This window comes from Diabrotica undecimpunctata, chromosome 4, assembly GCF_040954645.1.
Source record: "Diabrotica undecimpunctata isolate CICGRU chromosome 4, icDiaUnde3, whole genome shotgun sequence".
Lineage (NCBI taxonomy): Eukaryota > Metazoa > Arthropoda > Insecta > Coleoptera > Chrysomelidae > Diabrotica > Diabrotica undecimpunctata.
Window position 1 is genome coordinate 37713563 of NC_092806.1, and position 27236 is coordinate 37740798.

The window sequence follows — 27236 nt, forward strand, 5'->3', positions numbered from 1 at the left end:
AGAATTACAAAACAAATATAATTTTTTTCTTGGTATTCTTGTTTACGTGGAATGGACAACAAATATGCTGTCCTGGAATTTCTATGGGATATTAGTATTTCGCCACACATTTATGAATAACATTATGTTGATAATTGAATACATGACCTGGGATTTCCAAAGTTTATTCTGTAACAAATTTTAATGCAATTATAATCATTAGCATATAAAATATTCCACTCTACCTATTTTTAATCTACTAATACGAGTACTAAAGAACAAATAAATATGGCAAATGATCAACAAATTAGTGCTAATTAAAATTTTGTGATTTAAACATCATTAGTAATAAATTTAATATGTACCTGTGTCAATTTTTTATTTAAATGTTTAAATGTTAAACAGGTAATTTGTATTATTATACATACACTACTTTTATTAAAATATAGAACATTTCATAAATTTTTTTAATATTGTTCCGCATTCCTCCATATTATAAGTATTACATTTTTAATATATTGATTAATATATATATATATATATATATATATATATATATATATATATATATATATACATATATATTGACCTTACGTGAGATGGAGTGAGAAACACCTGTTTAAAAAGAGAGAGGTATATTAGGTCCGCCCTTTAAATCGCTTGAACTTGCATGAGTGGATATAATAAAAAAGGGGAAGTTCAACGTTTTCAAACTTATTGGTTTTATTTGACCTGTTGTCTTTTTAGCATTTGGACAGTGTTCTAAGGTTATCAAATTTGGGCAAAATGGATTTAAATGGCAGCTTACTGTTTTTTATTGGGAATATGCCATAATTTTGCTTTACAATAAGTGTAATATAACATTTTGATTTCCACTTCGAAAATGGTTTTATATAAATAAAATTAATAATGATTCGTCTTTTAAGTACGATTTCCAACTTAAAAATCTAAACATCAAAATAAGCTTATTTTAAAGTCACATTGTGCCTTATTTCCAATAAAAATAATAAAATGCATATAACGCCACAATAAACCTTCATACAAAATTATTTGGCTACGTCTCATGTCGCGTAGTCAAAGCACCGAATCAAAGTAGAGACACAGGTAACGAATGAGTAGAGGTGGGCCTTTGACGTTTTTATCGTTAAGAGCGTAGGCGCAAAATTTCGAGCCAATGCTTTTTAAATGCATTCTTTTTTTTCGAATCCTGAGAAAACTAATAAATATTTTTGAAAAATTTAAACGCAGAATGAAAGAATGCATTATTATTGAGGGCTGAAAGTCTCTGAAAACTTCTATAATGTTTATTTTAATAAGTAACAGGGGCGAAAAAGAGAAAATTTAGTGTAATTTTGAATTTTAAATATCTCATTTAAAAAAACTTTTTGTTTATTTTAAGGGACATTCTGCCCTCGGCAATAATGTCACCTTTCATTCTGCGTTTAAAATTTTCAAAAATATTTGTTAGTTTTCTCAGGATTCGAAAAAAATTATTACATTTAAAAAGCATTGGCTCGAAATTTTGCGCCTACGCTCTTCGCAACTAAACCGATTTTCGTAAACAATAACTATGATTGTTTAACAGTAGTTTCAAGTAAGAGAGTACCTACATAAACAAACATAATGGCTATTATCGTTTATGTGCATATTTATTAAAGTGAAAGAAACTAATGAAGAATATATTTATTATAACTTGAAAAATAAACTAAACAATACAGATAGTAAATCATACTTACATTTACATTACACATTATTATTAAATCGCGAATCGTCTACATTGACATTTAAAAGTGTAAGTTTTTCTACTTTACTTCTTGTTAACCGTTTTCTTCTTTTATTTAAAATTAAACCAGATTTTCAACATGTGTTCACACTTACAATACTTTATGAATATAGTGGTTAAGCTACGATATACATGGCAATGGTTTTTCCACCATTGTAATGGACTCTCGATACAGGTGTACGTTTAGATGAGTCATGTCCAATTAATTGTTCAAAAATACACCATGGACTTAGGTCATCTTTATCGGTTCCTTTTCTTGTACTGGTTGATTTTCAATAGTACAATCTTCTTTTTCTTTTTTTTTATAGAAATAACCAGTATCTTAACTCTTTCTTTTGTTTTTTTTACCTGCATTTTTATCAGAAAATCCGTAAATGTACATAATGACAATGTGCCACTCTGTTCTATCCCTGTAAATCTTTTTGCTAAACCCGATTTTAGTAATTATACTACGTCGGATACTATGGATGTAAGGTTACCGTTTGCTAAAATTTTATTGCAAGATTCTTGCAAGCAGCGTACCATAACAATCACTGAACTACCCTTCAAGTTTTTTGGCAACTCTTTGTACTTGTTATATCTTTAAAAAGCCGTAAAATTTAGGAAAGTTGAGAACAAATAATCCAGTCTTCATTATTTAGATTTGGTCCAAGTCTAAGTCTGTATTAACTAATACATATGTGTAACGGATTGCCTCTTCTAACTCGGTCATTCTTTTTAACATGTAATAGGTGAAGTTCTACCTAGTTTCCACATCTTGGATTGGCTGTTTGGGAACTTTTTTATGTTGTAATTGATACTTTAGAAGCCTTTCTAAAGATATACTCTCAGTTACTCCATATGTCCAGAGGTCAGTAGTAATACAGATATTTTCTACTTCTTTAACAACTTGTGATCTAATAATTTGCTTAGTTTTAATATTCCCGAAGTAATGAACCTGACGTAATAAACAAGTTTTTCTTTTTGGCGGTTTATATCCAGGAATCCACCCTGCAAACTTTTTAAAAGCTCGTTCTTTAACTATGAAGTCCGTTCTTCAAACCGGATGAAACGAGTCTTTGCATAGGTTTAGTAAATCCATATATATTTGTTTCTTTTGTTTTAAACTAATATTTTTATTAATGGAAGTATCCATCACCTTTTGATGCTTGGGTGACGGTGGCAGTATGTCAGTACTTGTAGTAGAAGTAGTCGAAATGGACAGAAATGCGTCAGAGGAGAAGTTTCATTCATTGCAATATTCAGAAAGCGGACCATAAAAGCTGCATCTTCTACAAATGCGAATTTTTTGAAAATAAAATTATTATTCTTATACTAGGTCAATAATTTTGACTAAGAAAAAGAATTCTTAATTAAATATTTACAATAAATAAATCCTTTGACGAACTATCAATAAAGATTTGAAATCGAGAATGCAGATCAATCGTAAATCGAAACTCATTCATTAATCACAATACCTAGTTATAAAAAACAAAAGAGAGAGTTAAGAAGCTGGTTATTTCTATAAAAAAAGAAAAAAGAGATTGTACTATTAAAAATCAACCAGTACAAGAAAAAGAAAGTGATAAATATAACTTAAGTCCATTGTGTATTTTTGATGAATTAATTGGACATGACTCATCTGAACATACACCTGTATCGAGAGATATAAAAGAAGTCGACATGTATTTGTCTGATAATATATTACCCACAAAAAATTTCGAACGGAGATTGGAACTGTCCATTACCGTGGTCGAAAAACCATCGCCATGTATATCCTAACTTAACCACTATATTTATAAAATATTGTAGTATTGTAACAAAATCTGTTCCTTGTAAACACATGTTCAGAATCTGGTTTAATTTTAAATAAAAGAAGAACACGGTTAACAAGAATAGTGTAACAATGTGTAATGTAAATGTAAGTACTATTTGTATTGTTTGATCTATTTTGCAAGTTATAATAAATGAACAGTTCGTTAGTTTTTTTCACTTCAATACTTATACACATAAACTATAATAGCCAATATGTTTGTTTGTATACTCGCTTATTTGAAACTACTGGTAAACAATCAACTAGTTACAGTTTATGAAAAACGGTTCCGATAAAAATGTCAACGACCTACCTCTAGTTTAGGGAGGGGAGACCAAGGGGAAATATGATTTTTATCTTTGTCTATTTGCTGAAAATATGATTTTATATCTGTGTTAGATATCCTGTTAATTTTACCATACTGACCATAAACTTTTACCTACACTGTATATATATATATATATATATATATATATATATATATATATATATATATATATATATATATATATATATATATATATATATATAACAAGGTGTCCAGAAACTCTCCTGACAAACGAAGACCGGAGATTCCTTAGATAATTTTAAAACAATTTAATCCAATTCACCTAGTCCGAAAACGCTTCCCAATGGAGCTAGAGCTCTTTGAAGATGGCTGCTTGGAATTGGTTTTTTTTAAATACCTACCAAATAAATTGCTAATTTTTGGTACCGGTCATAGGCGTTAGTTTTGTGTAGGTCAATGGTTATTTTAACGCATAACTTTTTTTTTAACTTTTAAGCATTTGTGATACTAGATTATTAGAATTTCAGGTATTCTAGTACTAAAAGGTACTCTTATTTTAAGTCGATAGGATACATCGTTTTCGAGAAGAATCGATTTGAAAATGTTTTCGTTTTTTCATCATGAAAGTTAAATTAATATTGTTTGCATTAGTTGACTTGACTTGATTAGTTGACTGAAATGTCAACAGAAGTATAACCTACGTTTTTCATTATCTAATTGTTGTGACATTCAAACACAACAATTTAGAATCATGAATGTGTTGCCTATGTGAATCCATTTCAAATAGGTAAAAAGAAATAAAATGAGACTTACTCACAATCAATTTAATTTTACCACCAAAACGACCGGTTTCGCTTACTACACTTTGCAAGTACACTTTGCAAAGCATCTTCAGGTCAAACGGTACCAGGTAAATTAAATGATGCCGGCACAAGAATTATTATTCAATGATTCCAGGAAAACATAGTTATCCTGGATTGCTGGTGGTGGGTGATCATCTGTTTTATTGTAACTGTTTGACAATTATTACCGGGGAAGTTCTTGAGGGGGGTGATATTAACAAATGAAATAGGAATAAGGGATTATGTAATTGTTTGTTAAATGAAAGTGATATTTTTTATTATTCAATTATTAAAAGTTATTTACATTTATTCCATAGATATATTTTAGAAATGTGTGGTAATTTATTGGATTTTTTTTTTAATTAAAAGGATATGTTGAGAAAATGGTTTCAAATACCAGAAGCTGCGAACATAACACATGCGGCACAAAAAAGAGAAACCTATCGTTTGATGGTCGCCAACCTTTGGTAGAAGACGGCACATAAAGAAGAATAGGATATGTATATGACAATGAATTTTAAATAAACGTATGCTTTGGAACCGTTGGTGATTATTTTTTACGGACATGCAAATTACCTTATAATTTGAATGCTGAGATTTATTTACATTTTTTATAATATGATTTTATTAATTTATTGGAATAATTGACATCAAACTTAAGGTGAAATATGTGGTTTATGTAAGATGGTACACCACCACATTATAGAGAGAGGAGAGTGAAAACATAATTAAATAAAACTTTCCTGAACGTTGGATTGTTCGTGGTAGTCATATTCCTTGGTCATGTGGTGAGATATTAATATAATTATTTAATTCATAAATATCTCAAGCAGATACTTTAATATTATATTATATTTATTATTATATTATACTTATAATTCTTATAAATACTGCAACGGTTTCTTTAGAACTAATGATGCAATTTAATATGAGACGATTTTTTATGGAATGTATTGACAAATGAATTAAAGAAAATGTTGTAACATATCGAACATTTACTTTGACAAAAAGTTTAATTTTATTTATTTTAACCATTTCTTAACTTGGATTGTAAATAAAATATTTTGATTATAACTTTAATTTAATACAAAACGTAAAATGTTTGATGTAAAATCTAATTATTCTGTTATTTTGTCAAATCGTATTATTAACTATCCTGCTGATATATTTATTTTATTTAATATTTCGTTAACTATTAACTTTATAAAAGGTATTTTATACCAAAATTTAGAAGTATTGATGCTTTTGTCTAATTTTCTTTCGTTGCCTGGAGTAATTACGTTAAATAAGAATTATGTAGTTTATTTGTAAAATGCGATTATCTCGAAAACTGTGGAGTTTTCAAGTTATTAACTAGTATACTTTTTTTTTTGTTAAAATAATGTATTACTTAATGTATAATTCCTTATCACAAATATCGCACACAAATAACTTAAAAAGCCAAAAAAATTAAGTTCAAATGTATGCCACATATGTGGCATATGCGGCGCCCTCTATCAGCTATATTAAAGTATGCATCAAAATATAATTCCTGATGTTCAATAGTACCCAATTATAAATTCTTATACATATATGTTCACAAACATAAAAGGTATAGCCGAAAATTAAAATTTTAAATTTCCACTTTAACACCCTGTATCTTTCTTAATATCAACATTTCATTAAAGCAATGTGGCTTTAATCGTAATATTTTAAAGTGTAGAATCTACAGATTTTTTTGTATAATTATTTAAGGACCACCCTGTATATATACAGGGCGTCCAGAAATTCTCCTGCCAACGATGACCGGAGATTCCTCAGATAATTTTAAAACAATTTTACCCAATTTACCTAATCCGAAAAATGCTTTTCTAAGGAAGCTCTCCATAATGAAAAGGAAAAGACAGTTAAGATTTGATTTTACGTACAGGGCGCTTGCGCATCCGTTTATACATATTTCGGCCTAATAGGCCTCATTAGAACGGCTTTCGCAATTGCTCTGAACGTGAAAATAAATATTTTCTGTCTTAGGAAGCAACTCTAACATGGCTTCGTATAGACGCAATGTAGCGACATAATGCTTCTATTAAGAAACACAAAAACTGGTACGAATTATTATTCTCCATAGTTGAATCCATTCCATCAATTGCCAATTTCCAGTACCGGTTTTGAGCGTCCATTTTGTAACACAGGGGATGAGACAGGGAAAGTTTTATCAATTAAAAATAAAGGGAGAGAGTAATAACTGGAAATATGCAGACTATACTTTGCTTTTGGCAAGAACATCGGAAAAGTTCAAATTTTTACTATAATAGAAAATATGAATAGGGAATAGAATATAAAAAAAATTATAATTGAGATACAGCCAAAGAATTAACAAATACACTTATTGTTGATGCAATGGTAAGAATTCTCTCCTCATTCGTTGAGTAGTTGTCAGGGCATGGTGACGCTCAGAATATTATTAGCTTGCTGCCTCCATTGGCTGCGATCCTGGGCCATATGGACGGCTTCATGTAGGGTTTTTCCCATCAGACTCTTTATTTGGTCTGCTCATCGTATTGGAGATCTTCCCCATGGTCTTCGGTTTTCTACCTTTTCTTCCACTGTCAATAGTTCCATGGTCCCCGTTCTTCTAGCTTAGTGGTTGAAGGAAATCTAAAAGGTAATGAATGCTAGAATTGACAGGTTGGTTCTATGTTCTGTCCAGTCCAAGCAGAATTCTTCTATACACCCACATTTCCAAGCTTTTAATCTTATTCCTATGGATTTGTTTGAGAATACATGTTTCAGCTTTGTATTTAGCGATGGGAAAAATAAGGACCTTAAACAACCTGAGCTTAGTATTCTTGTTATTGTTTGTCTTTGTATTTTAATTAACTTAGCTGTTGCGGTTCGGGCCACTGCTGGTCTAAGCTTGATTTCTGAGGACCAATCGCCATTGTTGGTTATTAGGGAGCACAAGTTAATGAACTATTTTGTAATATGTATATACTCTAATTTATACGTCAATGATATGAACTACATTGTAATTAATTTTTCTGCTAAATAAAAAAATAATTGAATGCATTTTATCATTATTTACTGCTCGAAATTCAAGGCCAATTTATGAACTACTTTTAGCGATAAAAAGAGTTGTATTTCTACAATTTAATTTATTGTGAAATGTGGGCATATTAAATATTTTATTCGCAAAAAGATAACATTCTTAAAGTGAAGTAGCAAGAACAAAGTCATGTTTAATATAAATATTTTTTTCCTACTGTGTTCGTTATCCAGTGCTTTTAGTTACAATATTTTGGGAATATTTCCAGTGCACATAAAAAGTCATATGATAGTTTTTTCTGCCCTTATGGATGAGTTGGTTAATCGAGGTCATAATGTTACAATTATTGGTACATTTCCCGAAAAGAAGTCTCATCCTAATTTAACAAATATTGATATAAGTCGGTTTATACCAGATCTTGTAGAAGCCATTCCAATGGATAGTCTGGCAACAAATAGCAGGCTCACCAAATATCTTGAGCCTAAATTAATATTTGATCTAACAGACGCTGCATGTTTGGGACTTTCTTCAAAAAGTTTGCACCATTTTCTCTTCAGTAATCCAGTAGTGGACGTCATTATAATAGAAGATTTCAACACACACTGCTATTTTAGTATAATTCACAAACTTACAGCTCCAGTTATAGCTATTACAACGGCTTTACCAGCACCATGGACTAACATCAAATATGGTATTCCGAACAATCCAGCTCTAGTACCTAACCCCTTTCTCTCGTTTACAGACAAAATGAATTTTCTGCAACGAGTCGAAAACACAGTGATAACCTTTATGCACTTTCTTTTGTTTAAATTAACAAGAAATTTAAAAGATAAGGATGTAGCAGAAAAATATATGGGGGTAAAACCCGCACAACTAGAAATGTTAAGTGTAAACTCTTCACTATTTTTTACCAACTCCCACTTTAGTTTAAGCTACGCAAAAACTTTACCTCCAAATGTTATAGAAGTTGGAGGTTTACATATTAAAAATCCAAACGCATTACCTGAGGTGAGTAGAAACGTCCTTTAAAATAATATATCGAGGTCAAGCGTAAGATCGTACATATCCTTCAAAGTTGTTTTGACCTTTTGACATTTAGATTCAAAATTGTCAAAATACATTTGGGTATATTATATCTATTTTAGGTTACATTAGTAATAATTAAATCAGTTTTATCTAATCTGACCTATGCTATTCTAATTACTTTTTAAATATTTTAAAGAATAAGCAACATAGCGTTAAAGCACAAATTTCACCTACATAATATTTTCCATACTAAAAGCAAGTACTTATAGCGAAATATAAATTTGTAAGGAGTAAGCCAAAGATTTAAAGTCTTACCAGACTGCAGTTACCAACAACTTGCAAAAAAACAATGTACAAATATGTACTAAATGTAAAACGATATAAAAACAATCTGAAAACGACGGCAACTGTTATCTTTTGTTTATAAAATCACTCTTAATACCTACGCAAAAACTGTTCAGAACTAGTTCAGTATCATACCTAATTGCGGTGTTGCCGGCGTGGACAAATTGTCCACGGCCTTCAAATATTAAAAAATAAAACAAATTTTTAGTACTCTAAAAACAGATAAGGACTAGTCGCTAATCATCTTATGAGGATAAAATCCTTAAAGATGTTTATAGAAAAGAAACAATGTCAGACTGTGGTGATAACCTTATGGATTCTTTTTTTTTCAATTTTTTTTTAATCGAAGCTAACCGGTGTACAGAACATAAACAATAGATTTATTTTCTAGTCTTTTCCACAGATCAGATAGAGTGAAGCAAAAAGAGAGTGCAAACTCTGGAGACGAGAGGCAGAGTTCAGTGCCAGTTGTACCCGAAAATCCAGCAAAGGGATTCCTACTGGAAAATACAGACTTGGGTGGAATATAGATACTACTAGCCGCAGACTCATTGATTAAATCATTCAAATAGCTGCATTTACACCTGAATCACAGTTTTCGCAGTACATAATGCCATTTGGAGATTTGAATCCTATTTATAGTAGAAGACACGGTATCAGAGTAGTAAACTCAATCGGCTACAGAAAGTTGAAAGATATCAACACTCAGGAATTCCTGAAGAACCAAAGTGAAATTTCTGCACTTCAGGACTTTTTGAAATAGTTGGAAACTGTTAAAGGAAATGATGTTGACGGAATTATCTTGATTTATTATGAACTTCGCAAAGCGTCACCTGGGATGCTTTTAGAATCATTAAGAAAAAATAATATGATTGAAAGGTTCAAGAAGGTGGTAAAAGGCTTTGCTAATGGCTTCAAAATATCCCAAGCAAAATGTGGCAACACCACTAAATCTTTCAATCTCCATAATTATAATGTCGAAGGGGTACAGAGCACTTCAACAGTGCAATAGATAGAGTTAGGGCTTCATTTATAATAGCTGTTCCTTTAGCTCAAGGAGAAGGGGAAGAATTAAAGGGGGAGCCAGAGAGTAAAGACTGTCTTGGAACAGAAACTCATCTCATGGAAGTGGTATGTCCTTACGTCAATCCTATAGATGCTGAGGAACAGAAAATAGCTGTTTTTAAGGTATTATTAGAAAGACAAAATACATTCCGGCCAGTTTTTGGAGCAAAATTCGTAAGAATCAAAAACTCAAATTCACAGAGCAAGAACACAAAAACAAACTCGACTGCAAACGACAATCCAACCTCCAGCGACGATTCTGCTCCTCGAATAGAATCTTAACAACCTGCACAAGACGGGGAAGAAGTCAATTCGCGCAAGGAAGGGAAGTCGATGGAGGCCCAATGAGTGCCTTGAAGCATGTGGTGAAAACCTTATGAAGATTGTTTGTTCATTTTAAGGCCAGATTAGTTCTCACAGTTACTGACTCAGCAACAGTGAATTTTCGGTGTCTTTAACATGTTTATTTACCGATTTACACACTGAAAGCTGTTATTTTGACATAATTAATTAATGTAAAATAGCATTTTCAACTTTCCTTTTACAGTTTAAATTAATTTTGTATAAATTTTTGAGGCAATTTTTCAAATGTCCTTGGTTTATTTTTTTATTAAATCGAAATATGCTTAATTTTTTTAAACCAGAAGGATTTTCTTCTTTCAAACAGTCTAAAAGAGTACAAAAAACTTCAAATAAATGCAAATAGAAGCTCAAACGATGAGCAAGCAAAATACACGAATATTCTGCTGACAAAACTGTTAAAAAAAATGAAACAAACACGTACTGACAATACAGAAATTAAGAAGAAGGTGCAAATCATGAAAAAATTTAACATTAGGTTAAAAAGAACAAGAGAAAACAAATAAAACTTTATTACGAATGAAAACAAGAATAGAGTAGTATAAAAAGGCCGCCAAAAAGAACAATATAGTAATAATAAGTAAGTAATAATAAGTTTAAAACTGAAGAGCGATAAAGAAAAAACACTGAAACATGACATGGAAACTTTATTAAACAACATCTACAGGAAGAAGTAAGAACTGATATAATTATTAGGAAACAGAAGAAAATTCCTGACCAATCAAATTAAAGACAAGGAAAAAAAAACAGAGTAATGAGAAAGAAAAATAAACAAGGACCTATTAAGGAAAATGTGTATATTAATAATTATATGGCTTTTAAAAAGAAAAATATCAATAAGAACAGTAGAGAAGAATATAAAGAAGTCAAGAATAACAGAAAGGACGTTAAAAGAGGATGCAAAGCTTTTACGGTCGATAGAAAGTTATGAAGATGGAGTGCTAATTAAATATAGATCTTAAGAAAAAAAGTCTTAAAAACATATATACAAAAAACTCAACATAGTTTGGACAAAAGGAATAGAAGGCAGGATAGTATGCAACAAAAAAAATTAAGAAAAGTAAAAAAAAAGCTAAGTACCCTTGTTGTAGGGTCATGGAATGTAAGAGGGATAAACAGGAAGGGATTTTTAAAAAAAATTGATAAAGAATATGAAAAAATACAAAATTGTTTTATTAACTATAGAAGATACAAAACAGAACAGATAATTTATTCAGAAAATGAAGAAATGTGTTTTCTTCAGCAGTCCAGACAATAGAATATTTGGTTTAATGGATTTCTGATATAATTTTCAAAAATAGATTAAAAGGGAGTGGTGGTACTGAATTATTTTAAGGAGATTTAATAGTAATTACTGAAATAAGAGAGAAAATATATAAATTTAATGAGATAAAGTAAAGAGGAGTACTAAATATTACTAATACAGATAAAGAAAGTAAAAAAATTAACGATACAATACTAAGGCAGCAGAGGTACTGGGGCTTTGTTGAAAGTGTTAAAATCCAAAATAATGAAAGATTATATATGACTATTATAAGACCAGTGGCCCTTTATCCATGCGAATTATGGACATTATACCATACTGGAAAACATAAACTACAAGTATGGAAAAGGAAAATATGGCGATGAATTTATGGAGGAAAATGGATAGAACAAATATGGATAAAAAAGTCAAACAGGAAAATTATGGAATTATACAACAGTATATCTATAACATCGCAAACAAAGAAGCAACGAATTAGCTGTTTGGGACATGTACAACGACTCTCAGTGAATAGGGCTACAAAGATTATATTGAAGAGGTATTTTCCAAGATCAATGTGAATAACAATTTAAAAAATACGTAAAATGTTCAAAATGCCTGTCGTTTATCTCATGACCATTTACGAGCCTATTACTAAATTCGTGAGCTATTGTGTCCAAGACTTCTCGAGGTATTAGTTCACATTCACCACTAATTTTTGTGTTGTCCTGCAAGTGTGTTGGTCTCCTAATGTAAACAAAAGATTTAAGGTAACCTGAAAGAAGAATCTAATATGTTAAGGTCTGGGAAACGAGCAGACCACTCTATCAATCCTATATGTTCAATTTATCAATTAAAAAAAGTTGTCCGTCAGAAAAGTTTTGGTCTATGAAAAATAAACCTATAAGCTTATTTTTGACAATTATTATCATCAAAACGTGCAACTTTTTTGGATATCGTTCCAGTCCGGTATATAATTGTTCTATTTAAACAAAAAGTGGCCTCATCAGAAAACCCAATATGAGCTGCAAAATGTTTGTCGTTATTACAAATGTCATTAGTTGCTTATACAATTATTCGTCGGTTAAAATTATCGTCTGACAATGCTTAACCCATTTGAGGTCACCATCCTTTTAAAAGACCTCGCTACAAAGATGCCTGTAACTTAATTATTTTGCTAGTTATTAAGAGATGGCGTGCTGTGTCGTTTAAAAAGAAGCCATTTTATTAAAAAAAATTAACAATTTTTTTATGAATCTGGTGTTTACTGCAGAACTTTTGAGGTTACCTGAAAGACTGTTTATAGTTTCCAAACATGACTGATAGAAGGTGAGTAAAATATATTGTTTAGATCTCTTAATTTCAAAGATATTTTATGTATGTATTTAAAATTCCTTTAATATTATATGTAAGGAGTTATATAATAGAAAAGCTATTATTATTTTTGTATATTGGTCATCAAAGTTTGGTGTTCTTTATAAAGACCGGTGGCGTTTTTCGTTATACTAAGTACGAATATTGTTTTAGGTATTGGACAAAACCTTTGACTCTAAGTGAGTTGATGGATGAGATAGAAAATCTGTCAGATAATGAACTTCCTGATGAAATAATTATTTTTCCACCCAAAGATGGGGAAGAGACTGACGAGGACAGCGGTGATGAAGATGATGTGGAAATAAGTAACTTGCCAGGAAATCAACTACGAGTAGAGGCAGAGATAGTCAAAAATGATCCAAAAACCCATATCAAATCCGATATAAATGAAGATCAAGACAATATCCCTTTGTCGCACTCTAAAAAGAATACATCAAAGTCTAAAAAACAAGTAGCTCCTACAGTAAATGTGAAAGAACAGAAGAGCAAACGCCGCAAAAACTATCAATGGACCAAGAGAGATATACATAGCAAGATTTCAAGATGGAGTATAATAGAAGGTCCAAAATACATCATTTCCCCTGTAGATACTTTTTTTCTATTTTTTGATGATACAATTATACAGATGCTTGTTGAATTTTCAAATATGTAAGCCAATTTACATAACCGTGAAGGCGATATTACAACTAGTGAAATTAAATGTTTTATTGGGATTTTATTATATAGTGGATATATGAGTGTTCCTAGGCGAGATATGTACTGGGAAAAATCCCCTGATTCTACTCACGACCTTGTGGCTAATGCAATGTCTCGAAACCATTTCAGATTTATCGTAAAGAATATTCATTGCTGTGACAATGCAAAATTAGATACACATGACAAATTTTCAAAGGTTCAACTACTGATTGATGTAATGAATCAAAAATTTTTCGATTTAGCACCACAAGAAGAACACCAGAGCTTGGATGAGTCAATGGTTCCGTATTATGGAAAACATGGATCCAAGCAGTTTATCCGTGTTAAACCTATCAGATAGAGATATAAGTTTTGGATGGCGACAACTGGGCTAGGTTATGTGGAGTGGTTTGATCCATATCAGGGATCTTCATCCACTATTCAAGATAAATATAAACTTCTTGGTTTGGGACCTAGTGTTGTCTTACAATTTGTTGATGCCCTAAAAGTAAAGGCTTCCAAATTACCCTATAATATATATTTTGACAACTATTTTACCACGCTGCTCCTTTTGGAAAAACTTACATCAAGGGGATGTAAAGGAACAGGTATAATAAGAGAAAATCGCCTAGGGAAAACTGTGACATTAAGGGTTCAGACACACTGAAAAAGAAAGAAAGGGGTTCGTTTGACTACTGCACTGCAGAGGAAAGTGAAATAGTAGTTTGCAAATGGAATGACAATAATGCTGTTTCCATAATATCCAATCACAACCAAATATATCCAACAAAGCAAGTACAACGGTGTTCTCAAAAAGAAAAAAAAGAAGGTGCTTGTTGATCAACCTAATATTATAAAACAGTATAATGAAAACATGGGTGGCGTCGATCGGGCAGATGAAAATATCAGCTACTACAGAGTAGCCATCCGTGGCGAGAAATGGTATTTTCCCATAATAAGCCACATAGTGGATTTAGTACAAAAGGATCTAGAACAAAAATAGGACCCAGCAAAACTTCAGCCAATTTGCATCGTCACTCAAGATACGATCGGATGGACCACCTTATTGTCTATAACGACACTGAAACTCGTTATGCTGCTTGTCACAAAAAATGTAATTTTTGCTGCAATAAATGTAATGTAGCACTACATCCAAAACAATGTTTTTATAAATATCATACGAATTAGATATTTAAGATTTTTTTATCTTAATTTGTTGAAATAATTCAAATAAAAAACTTTGTTTTACAATTTTGGTACTTTTATTTATTTTTTATTCACAATCAGTGATTTTGCCACCGGGCTTTTAAAAGGACACCCTTTTTTGAAAATAATATTGTATTTTTTCCAAAATTTCTTCCATACTTTATTTCTGTCAACCTTAATAAATCTAAAAATTAAATATCTCATCAATATAAGACAATAAAAGTTTCGGCCTTAAATGGGTTAAACGAATTGTATGTGATACGAATTGTGTTTTTCAATTTTTAATATTTTAATTCAATTACTTCAGTGAATGACCGCTTTGAATCGTAATTTGTCCCTTCATGGCAAATTTTCTTAAAAATTTAGATTTGGTTCCTCCTTCTCTCTACTTCAACTTTTGCATTAAGCCCAGGAATGCTTATACTTGGGGAGTGAAAGCCAGCAGAGATGAAATATTAAACTTTTAAAATAAATCCGGAAATAGATAAATTGACGAATTTCCAGAAACTTTTATAATAATATACAGTTTTCTAATGGTATATAATATACTGTTTTGAGTTAATTGTGAGTAAAAATGTATATTTTTTAAAATAAAAACCACGTTTTCAGAAGGTTTTTCACAAATGACTCAAAAAGTGAGTATTTATCGAAAAAAATTTTGTAACAAAAATGTATCTTATATAAAACCAAAAAAATAATAATGTACGTTTAAAATCTGTAGACCTAGCAGAAGCAGAGTAATAGCTCATAAGAAGCGGGATCTTACTTGTCAAATTTTAAATCGAAAATTTCAACTTAAAATAATAAAAAAATGAAGCACGTTTCGGGAAAACTCATTAAAACTTTTTGAAAGTGTTCGTTTTTTAACACTTTGGTGTATGATGTAGAACCCGTTGCTACTGAGTTAACCAGGGTGTCTAGAACTATATTCCAGAGGAATGGTGATAGCACACCTCACTATGGACACCCCCTCGTAACCATGGCTCTAACAGAAGCGTTTTCTATATCTATGATCATTATTTTAATAGAGAGCATACTGAATATCCATCTATACCATTCCTGACATTGAGCTCTTGAGCAATGCTTGGAAATGTGGTTTAATAAAACGCCTCCTTAATGTCTATAAATATATCTAGGATGGATTCTTTATTATTTAGCGGTCTTTCAATTCTTTCCAATACTTTATGCAGTGCAGAATCGGTATATATTTTTGAAGTATATGCATATTGATTTGGGTGAAGTTGGTTATGAACCAGCACTTCATCCCTTATGTGCCTCTCACATAGGCTTTCCATCGTTTTCCAGAGAAACGAGGTTAGGTTAATTGGTCAGAAAGCCTAATTAGTAGGATGCAGTACATATTACCTGGTTTTGGTATAAAGACCACACGTACCTCTCTTCACTTCCTAGGAATATATCTCAGAGCAAGGGATGCTCTGAATATTCCCACAAGATGGGGAAGAAATATATTAAGTTCCCACCAAAGTAAGGCTGGATATATGCTGTTAGAATTTGGTGACTTGTGTAAAGCGCAATATGGCCCGTCTTAACTTTTTCTTATTAACCATTGTTATGGCAAGATGCCAGTTGTTCAGTGAGAGTATCAGTATTTCTTCCATCCAGTTTGGTGCTGTTGAGGCGCTAGAACCGGGAATGTATGTTTTCATTAGGATGTGAGCACTTGCGCAAATGTTGGAAGTTTTGTTAACATCTTCCTTCGCTATGCCGATATTCCAAGGTGGGTTCTTTGACAGTAGGGTCAAGTAGCTCTTTGTCTTTGTCGACAAACTTTCTCAAACTCTCTGAGGCATGATTTATAAAAATCCTAATCTTCCTTGAGTTTGGTGCGTTTTGCTGCACCAGCAGTACTCTACTAAGTGTTGTGTTTTGTGACATTTCTGGACTATCCTTATAGGATAGGATTTTTTATACTGTACACCTTTTTAATTATGTATTAGTTTCTGGAGTTGAAGCCATTTTATTCCGCAGAGCCTCTTCTAAGAGTCAATTGTTAATTTAATTTAATTTAATTTAATTTAATTTTGCTGTTTACATGCCACGTTCTATTGTATAGGATTTATCCTATCCAACAAAACGTACAATAAGACGTAGCGTGAAAACTGGCCTATAGAGTTGTCCTCCGATACCTACCAGTTCTGAATTTTATTTAATATTTCAGCTGTTGCTAGCGTGATATCTATGACTGTTAGTTTCCGAACATTATTAGAGGTAGGTTCAATGCCTCTATTTTAGATACATAAATTTTTCTAATATTATAGTCGTGAAGAGACTTACCTCGAGCGTTGTTACCTCTGTTAAAGTGAAGGATAACTAGAACCTAAATCCAAATTTTTATGCAATTCTGTGGTGACACCGAAATTTACATGAAGGGTATCACCCTATTTTACGTCATATTACTAAACTATTCAGAACATCGACTTATAGAATCGTGTAGTACCAAATTTGTGAATAGGGGTGATTCCTCTAAATGAATTGCAATGTCTTGTCTAATAATAATTTCTTTCATTGCGGTTCGCCATCTTCCAGTTTTTGACAAATTTTTGACCATCACACTTGCATTAAAAACGTTTCAATGGTTTAGTAATCGTTGAACGTGATACAGGATTTCTATCAGAATGCAAATAAGTCTTTAATCCGTTTTACTAGTGTTTCTTCTCAGAATTTTAGAGCCTCTATCACTACGCCTTCTTTGCCCGGGGCTTTGTTTTTTTTTTCATTTTTCTTGTTATTTTTCAATAAGTTCCTGATTTCTTCTTTGGTTACATCTAGTGTATGCTCGAATTTCTGATCTTGTGTCTCTTGACTACTTGCATACAATAGTAGTGTAGAATTCTGTTATTTTTAGTAATTTTTCTCTATTTATTGGTTTTCTACCAATAAATAGGGTCTTCTAGTTTAAAAATCTCTCTCTTTCCATTTGAAAATTTTCCCTGCAACACGTTTTTGTTGTAATACTTAGGCATTACTTTATTTTAAGTTATTTCATTATCAATTATAATTTTTTTAAGAAAACAGTTGTTTTGAATTTTTGAATACTTCTTTAAAAAGTTTGAAAATACGTCATCGAAAATCATATATATATTTATTAGATAATGTTACATTGAGATTAAGTCGTTAAATCAACTTTAACTATTTTTAAATATAACAAATATTAATATCAATATTTATACCACACACAAAATTAACAATAGAGTCAGATAAACTATACTTCTTAGTTTAACCAAAAGTGCAAACTCCTTTGGTGATTGCTTCGTTCAGAAAAAGTGTTTGGTTAGTAACTATAATTAAAGTTGAATAAAAACTGTTTGTTCATGCCTATCGAACCAAATTAATAATAAATTCTTAGGTTACTGACCGGTCGTATACATTATCTGTGTTATATTAAAATTACAGGGCATATAATGTATATCGAATAACTTTTATTTTATGTCAGCACAATAATTATATTAGAGTGTATTCAAGACAAGTATTTTTGTACTTATTTTGTATCATATTTAGTATTAGCCCAGTCTGGTTAAAAAAAAGGTCAAAAAATTTTTCATAGATATCTGAAGCTTTTAAATAGGTGGAGGTTACTAGAGGACGAACAGATGAAAAAGTACTCGTATTTTTACCTTGCATTCTTTTAGACAATAATTTTATGGTCACACTTTGATTTTTTTTCCCTTATATTGTACATAAACAATATTGATAACATTTTTGGTAAATAAAATGGTATTAGTACATTTGAACATCGAGAAATTACCGTCTTTTAAATTTGTGCGAAATTTTCCCCGATCGGTCAAATAATTTAAAAGATATTAATTTATTTATCCCTGAGGCTATTGAACTTGCTCTATTAATGATGCTAGACACATTTAGCAAATTTCATAGGATTCTTTAAGACTTTAAACTATCTCAGAAGTTAAATGAATATTGCGTTTTCATCGAAATTATTTACAAAATAAACGTTTGAAGAAGGGGTACGTTTTTTACTTCTAAACAATTGTATTAACTTCTATATTTTTCAAGCTACAGACTTTTACAAACAACCATTAAACAACTGGTAAAAAAACTCACATTAAAAAAAAACTTTCTATGACCAATAGGAACGAAGTTAGGGACTATTTAAAAAAAAATCATATCTCCATTGTTTATAAACATTTAGAAGTAAAATTTGCACAAATTTTGAACGAAAATCTAAACGTCATAATGAAAGTTATAGCTATAAAATTCATATAATTTTTCGAAACTTATAGCGCTTCGAAACGAAGGTATTTTCGAAAGGTGGACATAGGAAAGTGCAGGGGATTACTGTTTCAGCTCCGTTTTTTATTTCGATATCGGAACTTCAAATAGAAACACGTAGGAAAAATTTACATTATCTCGGCTTTCATTGCAGCTAGAAGCTTTTATTTATTTAATCTGAAATAACTCGTCGAAATATGAATAACTACATAGTTTTCACTGGCCATTGAGTCCATTTGAAATAAATTCACCGTAAAAACTTGTTTTTTTTAATTCTGCTGGTAAAGTCTGTCACATAATTTTCACCCCCCGTGGAAATTTTCGCAAAATCCCCTAAAATTTAATTATCTTAAGTTACCTGAAATATAATTTATAAAATATATGAGATATATGAGGATTATTAGATCATTGATATAAAATGAAAAAAACTATATGTTGATTTTCCGGGAACTCCCGGGTGACCTGTGAGTTAAAATGGAACTTAAACGTTTAAAAAACGTGTGAAATGGTTCGAACAGGTCAACTCTTAAGTACTAGGACCATTGTTTATCATGTGGGCATTATTAAAAACCCGTGGGATACATTTAGCGTGAGGAACTAAACATAAGGAAAGCGCGTGCAAAGCTTGTGTCGAGACTGAATACAAAATGCATCGTAATGACATTCGTAATTGGAATACATTAAAAATTATTCCGGGTCTGGCTGGTTGGTATCAACCGTGGACTCTAATGTTTTTTTTTCAAGTAGAAATCTGAATGTTCCCTTAAAGTAAAATACTCGAACATTAACCCTGTGTCACAATATTTTGAAAATTGAATATTTTTAATAGGTCAACTAAGGGTTATTGTAGTTAGTTCCAATTACTATTAAAATGTTTTCACTAATGATGGCCTATTACTACCGAAACCGTCCTCAAATTTTTAATCGATAATAATTTTTAATTCATTGTAAGTTTTCTTCTTCTTTCTCCATGTATGCTTTATCGTAGCTGGGGACATGTGCATAAATGCGACTATAGTTAAAGAGTGTTTTCTGTATTCTTAGGTCACATATTCTAAGATCTATAGCGTCAACCTTTAATAAGGTTACTAACTCCTTTGTTTACTTTAGAGACTATATCACAGATATTTTTCATTTGATGGCAACTACAGTATACTGTATTTAGATTCTTCTGGATAGTACCGATTCCTTTCCATCGTACCTTTGGTATAGCTCTTATGTCTATAATATATTTGTTAAGAGTGTCTAACAAATATTGTATCGCTTTTGTAGAGTACAATGTTCTACGTTTCATGATCTAAGTCAATTACCTTTTTTAGTTTACCAAATCGTCGGTATAAGGTCCGTCCGGTTTTTGTTTCTGTAGCTCCCGTAACAGTGCTTTTTTTCGGGGTAGGGTTGTTAGCCCTACGCCTAAACCCAGACTTGGACGTCTAGGGCAGTGGTTCCCAACCTTTTTCCCATGATCGCCCCCTTGGACAGGTTTCACCAGTTATAAATACTACAATCGCCCCCCCCCACACAATTAAATTAAAACAAATAATGAATCTATACAAAAGGTAAGTATCCATATTTATTTATTTTTACATTTCGTAAAATGATAAATGGTTATATGTGTGTAAAAGAATTGTTAATGGCTTCCTTGGGCCTGGTGTCTCTCATATAATTTCTTTATGTCTGGCTCAATGTTGGTTAATAACAACCTCAAATCCCCTCTTTCTATTATGTCAAGCCTATTTCTTTGTCTGTTTTTCAATATACACATAGAACTAAAACCTTTCTCCACTAGATATGTTGTGGGAAATGCCAATAATAATAATTGGATTGCATTCCACAAGGTTGGATACACTTTTTTATCCGCGGCCAAAATCTTTCGTACCCACACTCCCGAAACAAACTTTCAATTTCAACATCATGTCTCAAATCTATCAAGTTTTCTTAAAGAGAAGAACATACCGTTGAAACTTCCACGCTGAAAGGATTGATAAACCAAGTTGGCACTTTCAGACTAGCCAAATCTTGGAATCGGGATGCAGATCTTCTTTCAGTGTTTGAAAGTGGAGGCAGTATGTTTGAAGATCTTCAGAATCACCACAAGAAGATTTGAAGTTGGGGAATTTGGTGCATATTTTCTTCTCTCTCTTCTCTGCATATTTTCTTCAAAAATAGATAGTTTGTCAATGAATGCTCCGACTACTCCCTTCGCTTTGGCCATATTTATGTTCTTCCCCTGTAGTTGCAGGTTAATTTATTTTATTTTTTGAAAAATATCTGATAAGTAAGCGATGTCATTTCGCTTCTCTTGTAGTTATGTACTCAGTGTGGGGTCAGTAGTATTAAGAAATTCAATAACAGTATCCATGAGACTGAAGAACCGCCTTAAGCATTTGCCTTTAGAAAGCCAGCGGAGTTCCATATGTAGTAGCAATGTATTAAATATCTCATCATTTTTTTCACAAAGTGTAAGAAATATTCGATCATTCTTTGGTTTTGCTTTAATTTTATTTACCGCATTTATGACAAGTCGAAGAGAATCGTGCAACCTCCCACTCAAATTCTTGGCAGCCAAATGCTCTCTGTGAATGACGCAGTGAACACACAAAATTCCAGGTACTGCTTGTTTCAGATGTGCAATAAATCCCCAATGGCGTCCTGTCATTGCTGCTGCATCGTCAGTAGCACAGGCGATCATATTTAATAAGGGAATCTCTTTTTCCTCAAAAAATCTCATAATGACTTCAAATATGGAAGATCCTTTTGTATCAGTAATCAGACTTCTAACAAATAGCATTTCCTCGGCAGAGAACATCTTAGACATTCGCTCCCATTTCATCAATCCTTCTGGAGACAGTATTATTGCTGAGAGGAACTGCATCTGTTACTTGGCTGGCCTGACTGGGTACCAACGTAGTATCAACTATCTCTTTGACAGCTGGGAGGATGAGTTCTTCTCCAATTGTGTGCGGCTTGCCACTTTTTGCTATTAAGAATGATATCTTGTAGGAAGCAAGTAAACCCTTGTCGTTTTTCTTGGTAGCTTTTGCAATCAACGACCCAACAGTAACTCGCCTTTCATACTTTGGCTTGAGCTCCTGTAAACGAAAGAAATACACATTCACTTTAATTATTATAAGTAATGGTAATAAAGTTTAAAAAAGGTTTTCTTTCAGTCTGACTTTTGGTAATAGAAAGTAAAAATAATTATAATATGTTGATACCTAGGTACAGTTACGATCACTAAATAGTTTACACTTTAATTTTTACATTGTAATATTTTTGACGTAAAAGGTGCGTTTAAACGGGGTAAAAATTTAAAAGATAGGCTCCTAGATACGTAAGTCTGTAAACTATTCAATTATTGTAACTGTACATGGAAAAATTACATCCTACAAACAAAAGACTTTTACTCACCGCAAAATATTGGACGGGTCTGTCTGACTTCTCTGGATGAATCCTCTTCAAGTGATCCATAAGACGAGGCGGCTTCATGGATTCGTTTGACAAAGATTTTGCACAAATAAGACACAATGGTAGATTCTTATTTCCTGGCAATTCAATTAATCCATATTTCAAATACTCCGTTGAGTACTGCCGGCACTTTTTTTTAGGTGCTGATATTTTGAGAGCAAACCAAAACAGTAATTAATTACAACTTATTGAGAAAGCAAAGAATAAAAACACTATCTTGCAATTCTCAATAAATAATTATATTGCCACGCGTCGACGTCTCTGTTCGAATTCTAATATTGTGACTAATAATGATTCTAATATTGTGACGCCTCGTGTTCGACAAGATCTGTGACTAGACGAGATGTTTGTGTTATTATTACCTGCATTGGTATACATATATTTACTTTTTATTATCCTATGGATATCCGATCGAAAGTATTATATTTTTTTCTCTTTTCTTATTTTGCTCAATTACCCATTTCTCGTTTTCCGGATGCTAAACGCCCCCCTTATCGCCCCCTTTTCTCTGTCGCCCCCCATATCGCCCCCTTCGCTCTATCGCCCCCCTGAATATCTCAAATCGCCCCCCGGGGGGCGATCGCCCCCAGGTTGAGAATCACTGGTCTAGGGACTCTTCTGTTAGGGTTACCATACCTTAGCCAAAGGGTTCTAGATATCAGGCGGATATCTAGATATCTGAAAACTCTCCTTCACCTATCCCATCGTGAGTAGGATTTCCTTATCCTTCATCATTTCGGCTTGTGACCTTCAATGGCGGCAAGAGCATAAGAGGCAACGTTAAGTAAAATTGTAATTATACTTAAATAAAATAAGATTTTTTCAATGTTTTTATTTAAAAATTTAATAATCACTTTTAATATACCTATTATTTTTTAATTGTTCTTTTGTAATTCTTAATTGTTCGCAATTACAAACTTAAATTTATATCACCTTTTTTGCAAATTTAATTATGTGAGAAAGCAAAGTATGCTAAAGAATGATAAAAAACAATCCCAAATAATAAAACGGAAAAAACAACCAAATGATTAAAAATTGCAGTTTACCGCTCAGATTTTAGAGATCGTCTAAAAGTAAACATCGGCATTACAGGAAGATACTTTATGGCCACTTACTAGAGAACAATAGATAATAAAAATACAAAAAGATATATTTTAACTATGACATTTTTAAAAATAAACGTTTATTTCATTAAGATGCCTAAGTATTGTTAATACAAAATAATATCCAGAATAGCTCCATAAATTATTATAAATGTTCCGCTAAAGATATATTTGATATAAAATACAAGCTGTCTAGTATATATGTAAACAGGTTATTAAAAAGCAATAGACATGTTGCCATATGCAACTAGAAAAACAAATAGTGCAACCGAAACAACCGTCTGAGATATATTGATAACGAGTGATTTACAATATTTTCATCAAAGCTTCTTCTTCTTCTTCTAATAGCGCTACAACCCTTTGCATCGTGTATCCACCTTTTATGGGCCTTCTTCTTGTTCTATTATCTTGGGGTTCCATATCTGTATTACTTTTATAGCTCGATTATCTGGCATACTTAAGTGGCCAAGATAGTTTAGTGTTTGTGCCTTTATAAAGATATCGATATTTGCGCTAGCAATAATTGATTCAGCTCATAGTTCATTTTTGTTTTCCACGAACCATCGCTACAATGGGTTGGTCTAAATATATGTCTTAATATTTTGCGCTAAAATATTCTTAATTGATTTTCATCAGTGGTTGAAAGGGTTCACGTTTCATATCCATATGTGATCATTGGTTTAATTACTGTTTTTTAGATTTTAAGCTTAGACTCACGATTCAGTAATTTACTTTTTATTAAGTCTTTGTAAGCATAAAAGCAATTTACTACCGCTAACAATTCGTGCTCGTATTTCTTGACCGATGATGTTGCTGTTATTTTATTGAGCCTTGGTAGAAAAAGATGGAGGCATTTTTGACTTTATGCACTCCATATATTTTGTTTTTCTTTTATTTATATTTAGACCAAATGCAGAGGCTTTCCGTTTCAAATCTATAGCTTTTCCATTTAATACCCTTCTATTGCTACTTTTTATGGCAACATCATGATCATGGGCGCATATTTGAGTGGATCTTATATTAATACAGCCGTTCAAATATAGTTTTCTGACAATAGCTTTCAGAGTTAGATTAAAAAGCTTTGTTGATAGGCATTACCTTGCCTAACTCCATTTTCAATATCAAATGCCTCTGTCATATCTCCATTTATTCTGACCATGACTTTTGAATCCTCCAAAGTCACTTATATAAAATGAGGAAAAGGTTACTGGTGTGAGCATATATTCATAAATGTTAGGGAATAGGGTCTTAAACTTACAATCCGTGTTAGGTTGTAGATTTTTAATAAACAAAATATTGGGGGACCGATTTCGTCAAGAAACTAAAGGATATCAGTACAAGGAATTATCTAAGTGTGTAATCAGTTAGTTGACACATATATATATATATATATATATATATATATATATATATATATATATATATATATATATATATATATATATATATATATATATATATATATATATATATATATATATATATATATATATATCTCAGAACATACCCATGCGTCTAGGCTACTTGGCATAATTCATGTAGCTAATTAGCTTCTGTTGTTCTTGTTTTTAACAGACTTTGGAGAGATGTTGCCTATGCGTTCTGTTATATGTAACTATATGTTTATTTTTAAAAATAATAATGATAAATCTCTTTAGACGTTTTTATACTGCATAGGGATAGGTAAAAAAATAATTTTCTTAAAAATGCTTTTGCTTCTTGGGACAAACACATACACGAACACAAACACATATATCTGTCAAATAGTGTCACATTGAAATGGACCATGTCCATTTTTTATTTTTATTGTTGAAAGGAATTGAAATTGAGAGTATAAGTTCTTTTTTAGTGTGACATTACAATGTCAGTCACTATGATCACAATAATTTTGGATCAGTAGATATAATATTATTTTGTACAAAGTTTTAAGACAAAAATTTTAAATGTTTTATATATCATATATTTTTTAGGATCTTAAGAAATGGATTGAAGATTCTCCTGAAGGAGTAATATACTTTTGTATGGGTTCCATGACCAAGGGTCACACTTTTCCTAGAAGACAGCGAGAGGCCTTCCTACAAGCTTTTGATTTATTACCATACAGAGTCTTGTGGAAATTTGAGAACGAGTCAATGGAAGGGAAATCTGATAAAATTTTGTTGCGCAAATGGTTGCCTCAGTTGGATGTATTATGTAAGTACGAATAATTTTACTTTACTGTAGATATGCTTTTTATTTCTTACTTTGTTACAATATTATTTATTAGCAAAACTTAAAAGTAGTTTAACAAAAAGTTGTAAAGCTTATAGACTAGCTACTCTTTAAAAAAGTGACCCCTAGATTTAATGGTAAAGAAAAGTAATAAAAACTGAAGATAAATGAAAGAGAAAGAAAAAAGATCTAAAAAATAAACATAGGAGAGAAATAAAAGAATGACAAAGAAGCTGGGTCTCAGGAAATAGTTTAGCTGTAAATAAATGGGATAAACTATATTCTTACTTGTTCAAAATCTTATAAATCAGAAAAGGGCATGCAGATAAAATTGTTTAGTAAAAAGTTAAATGTAAGATATCATGTATTCACACATTATTACAGTAGTTTTAATTTGGTTACAAAACTTTTTTTTATTAAAAAACTTATCCAATAAAAGCTCCTATACCTGATCGAAACAATACCGCAGAAGACGCGGAAAACCAAAACTTCACAAAGGACAAACAATACCAAAATATTCTGATGGTACAATGACTGTCAACATAAAGGTCAATAAAGATGGTATAATGACTGTCATCATATCATGATCATGTAGCCTTCTGCGTCCAAAGTTGAACACTACTTCCCTAATTATTTTCACTTTTTATCACGGTCTTAAGCTTAATATTTTCTATTGATTCCTATTGATTCGTTTGATGTCGCAGTCGCCTGTCCATCGTGTAGTTAGTCAACCTCTGCTTCTTCTCTCTGCTTGTGGTCTCCTCACTGTAAATTTTGGATCAATCACCCGCGATTCTTGTATATAATCCTAAATCGTTTTACCCTTATTTGTCGGGTGTAATGTCTTCAGTTAGGTGCATGCAAAATTTTTCTCAATTGCTACTTATTCTTTGCTTGGTTTCTTGCGTTTTCTTAGCTAATTCCTGTTATTTCTAAGATTGAAGTTACAATATCGTACCATGTCTTCATTGGCCTGCTCCTTGGTCTCTTAATTTGTCTTCCCGCTTCCCACACACACATGTTTAATTGGTCTTTCTTGATTTGTTGTAAGCGTATATCCATATCACCTTCGTTGGGCCTCTTCAATTTTCTTAATAATTGGTTGGACCGTAAGATGTTTTCTAACTGTCTCATTTCTAATCCTGTCCAATCTGGTTATGTCCATCATTCTTCTAAGAGAATTTATTTGTTTGCTTTGTATT

The 27236-nt window shown here is 31.6% G+C and overlaps 1 protein-coding gene and 1 pseudogene across 2 annotated transcripts in view; both read left to right on the plus strand.

Annotated features, from left to right (window-relative positions):
• The window catches only part of LOC140439450 (UDP-glycosyltransferase UGT5-like), a 55305-nt gene that overhangs the window by 17872 nt on the left and 10197 nt on the right, over window positions 1-27236 (plus strand). Inside the window, exons 1-2 of one of the 2 annotated variants that reach the window (XM_072529363.1) lie at window positions 7831-8718; window positions 25794-26016. In XM_072529363.1, coding sequence (XP_072385464.1) covers window positions 7900-8718; window positions 25794-26016 — 1042 coding nt within the window. In that variant the 5' untranslated portion in view covers window positions 7831-7899. Of the gene's footprint in view, window positions 1-7830; window positions 8719-25793; window positions 26017-27236 lie in introns of those variants that run through there. The other variant, XM_072529362.1, reaches the window with a different exon arrangement.
• On the plus strand, window positions 9370-10428 carry LOC140438002 (maternal protein exuperantia-like; annotated as a pseudogene).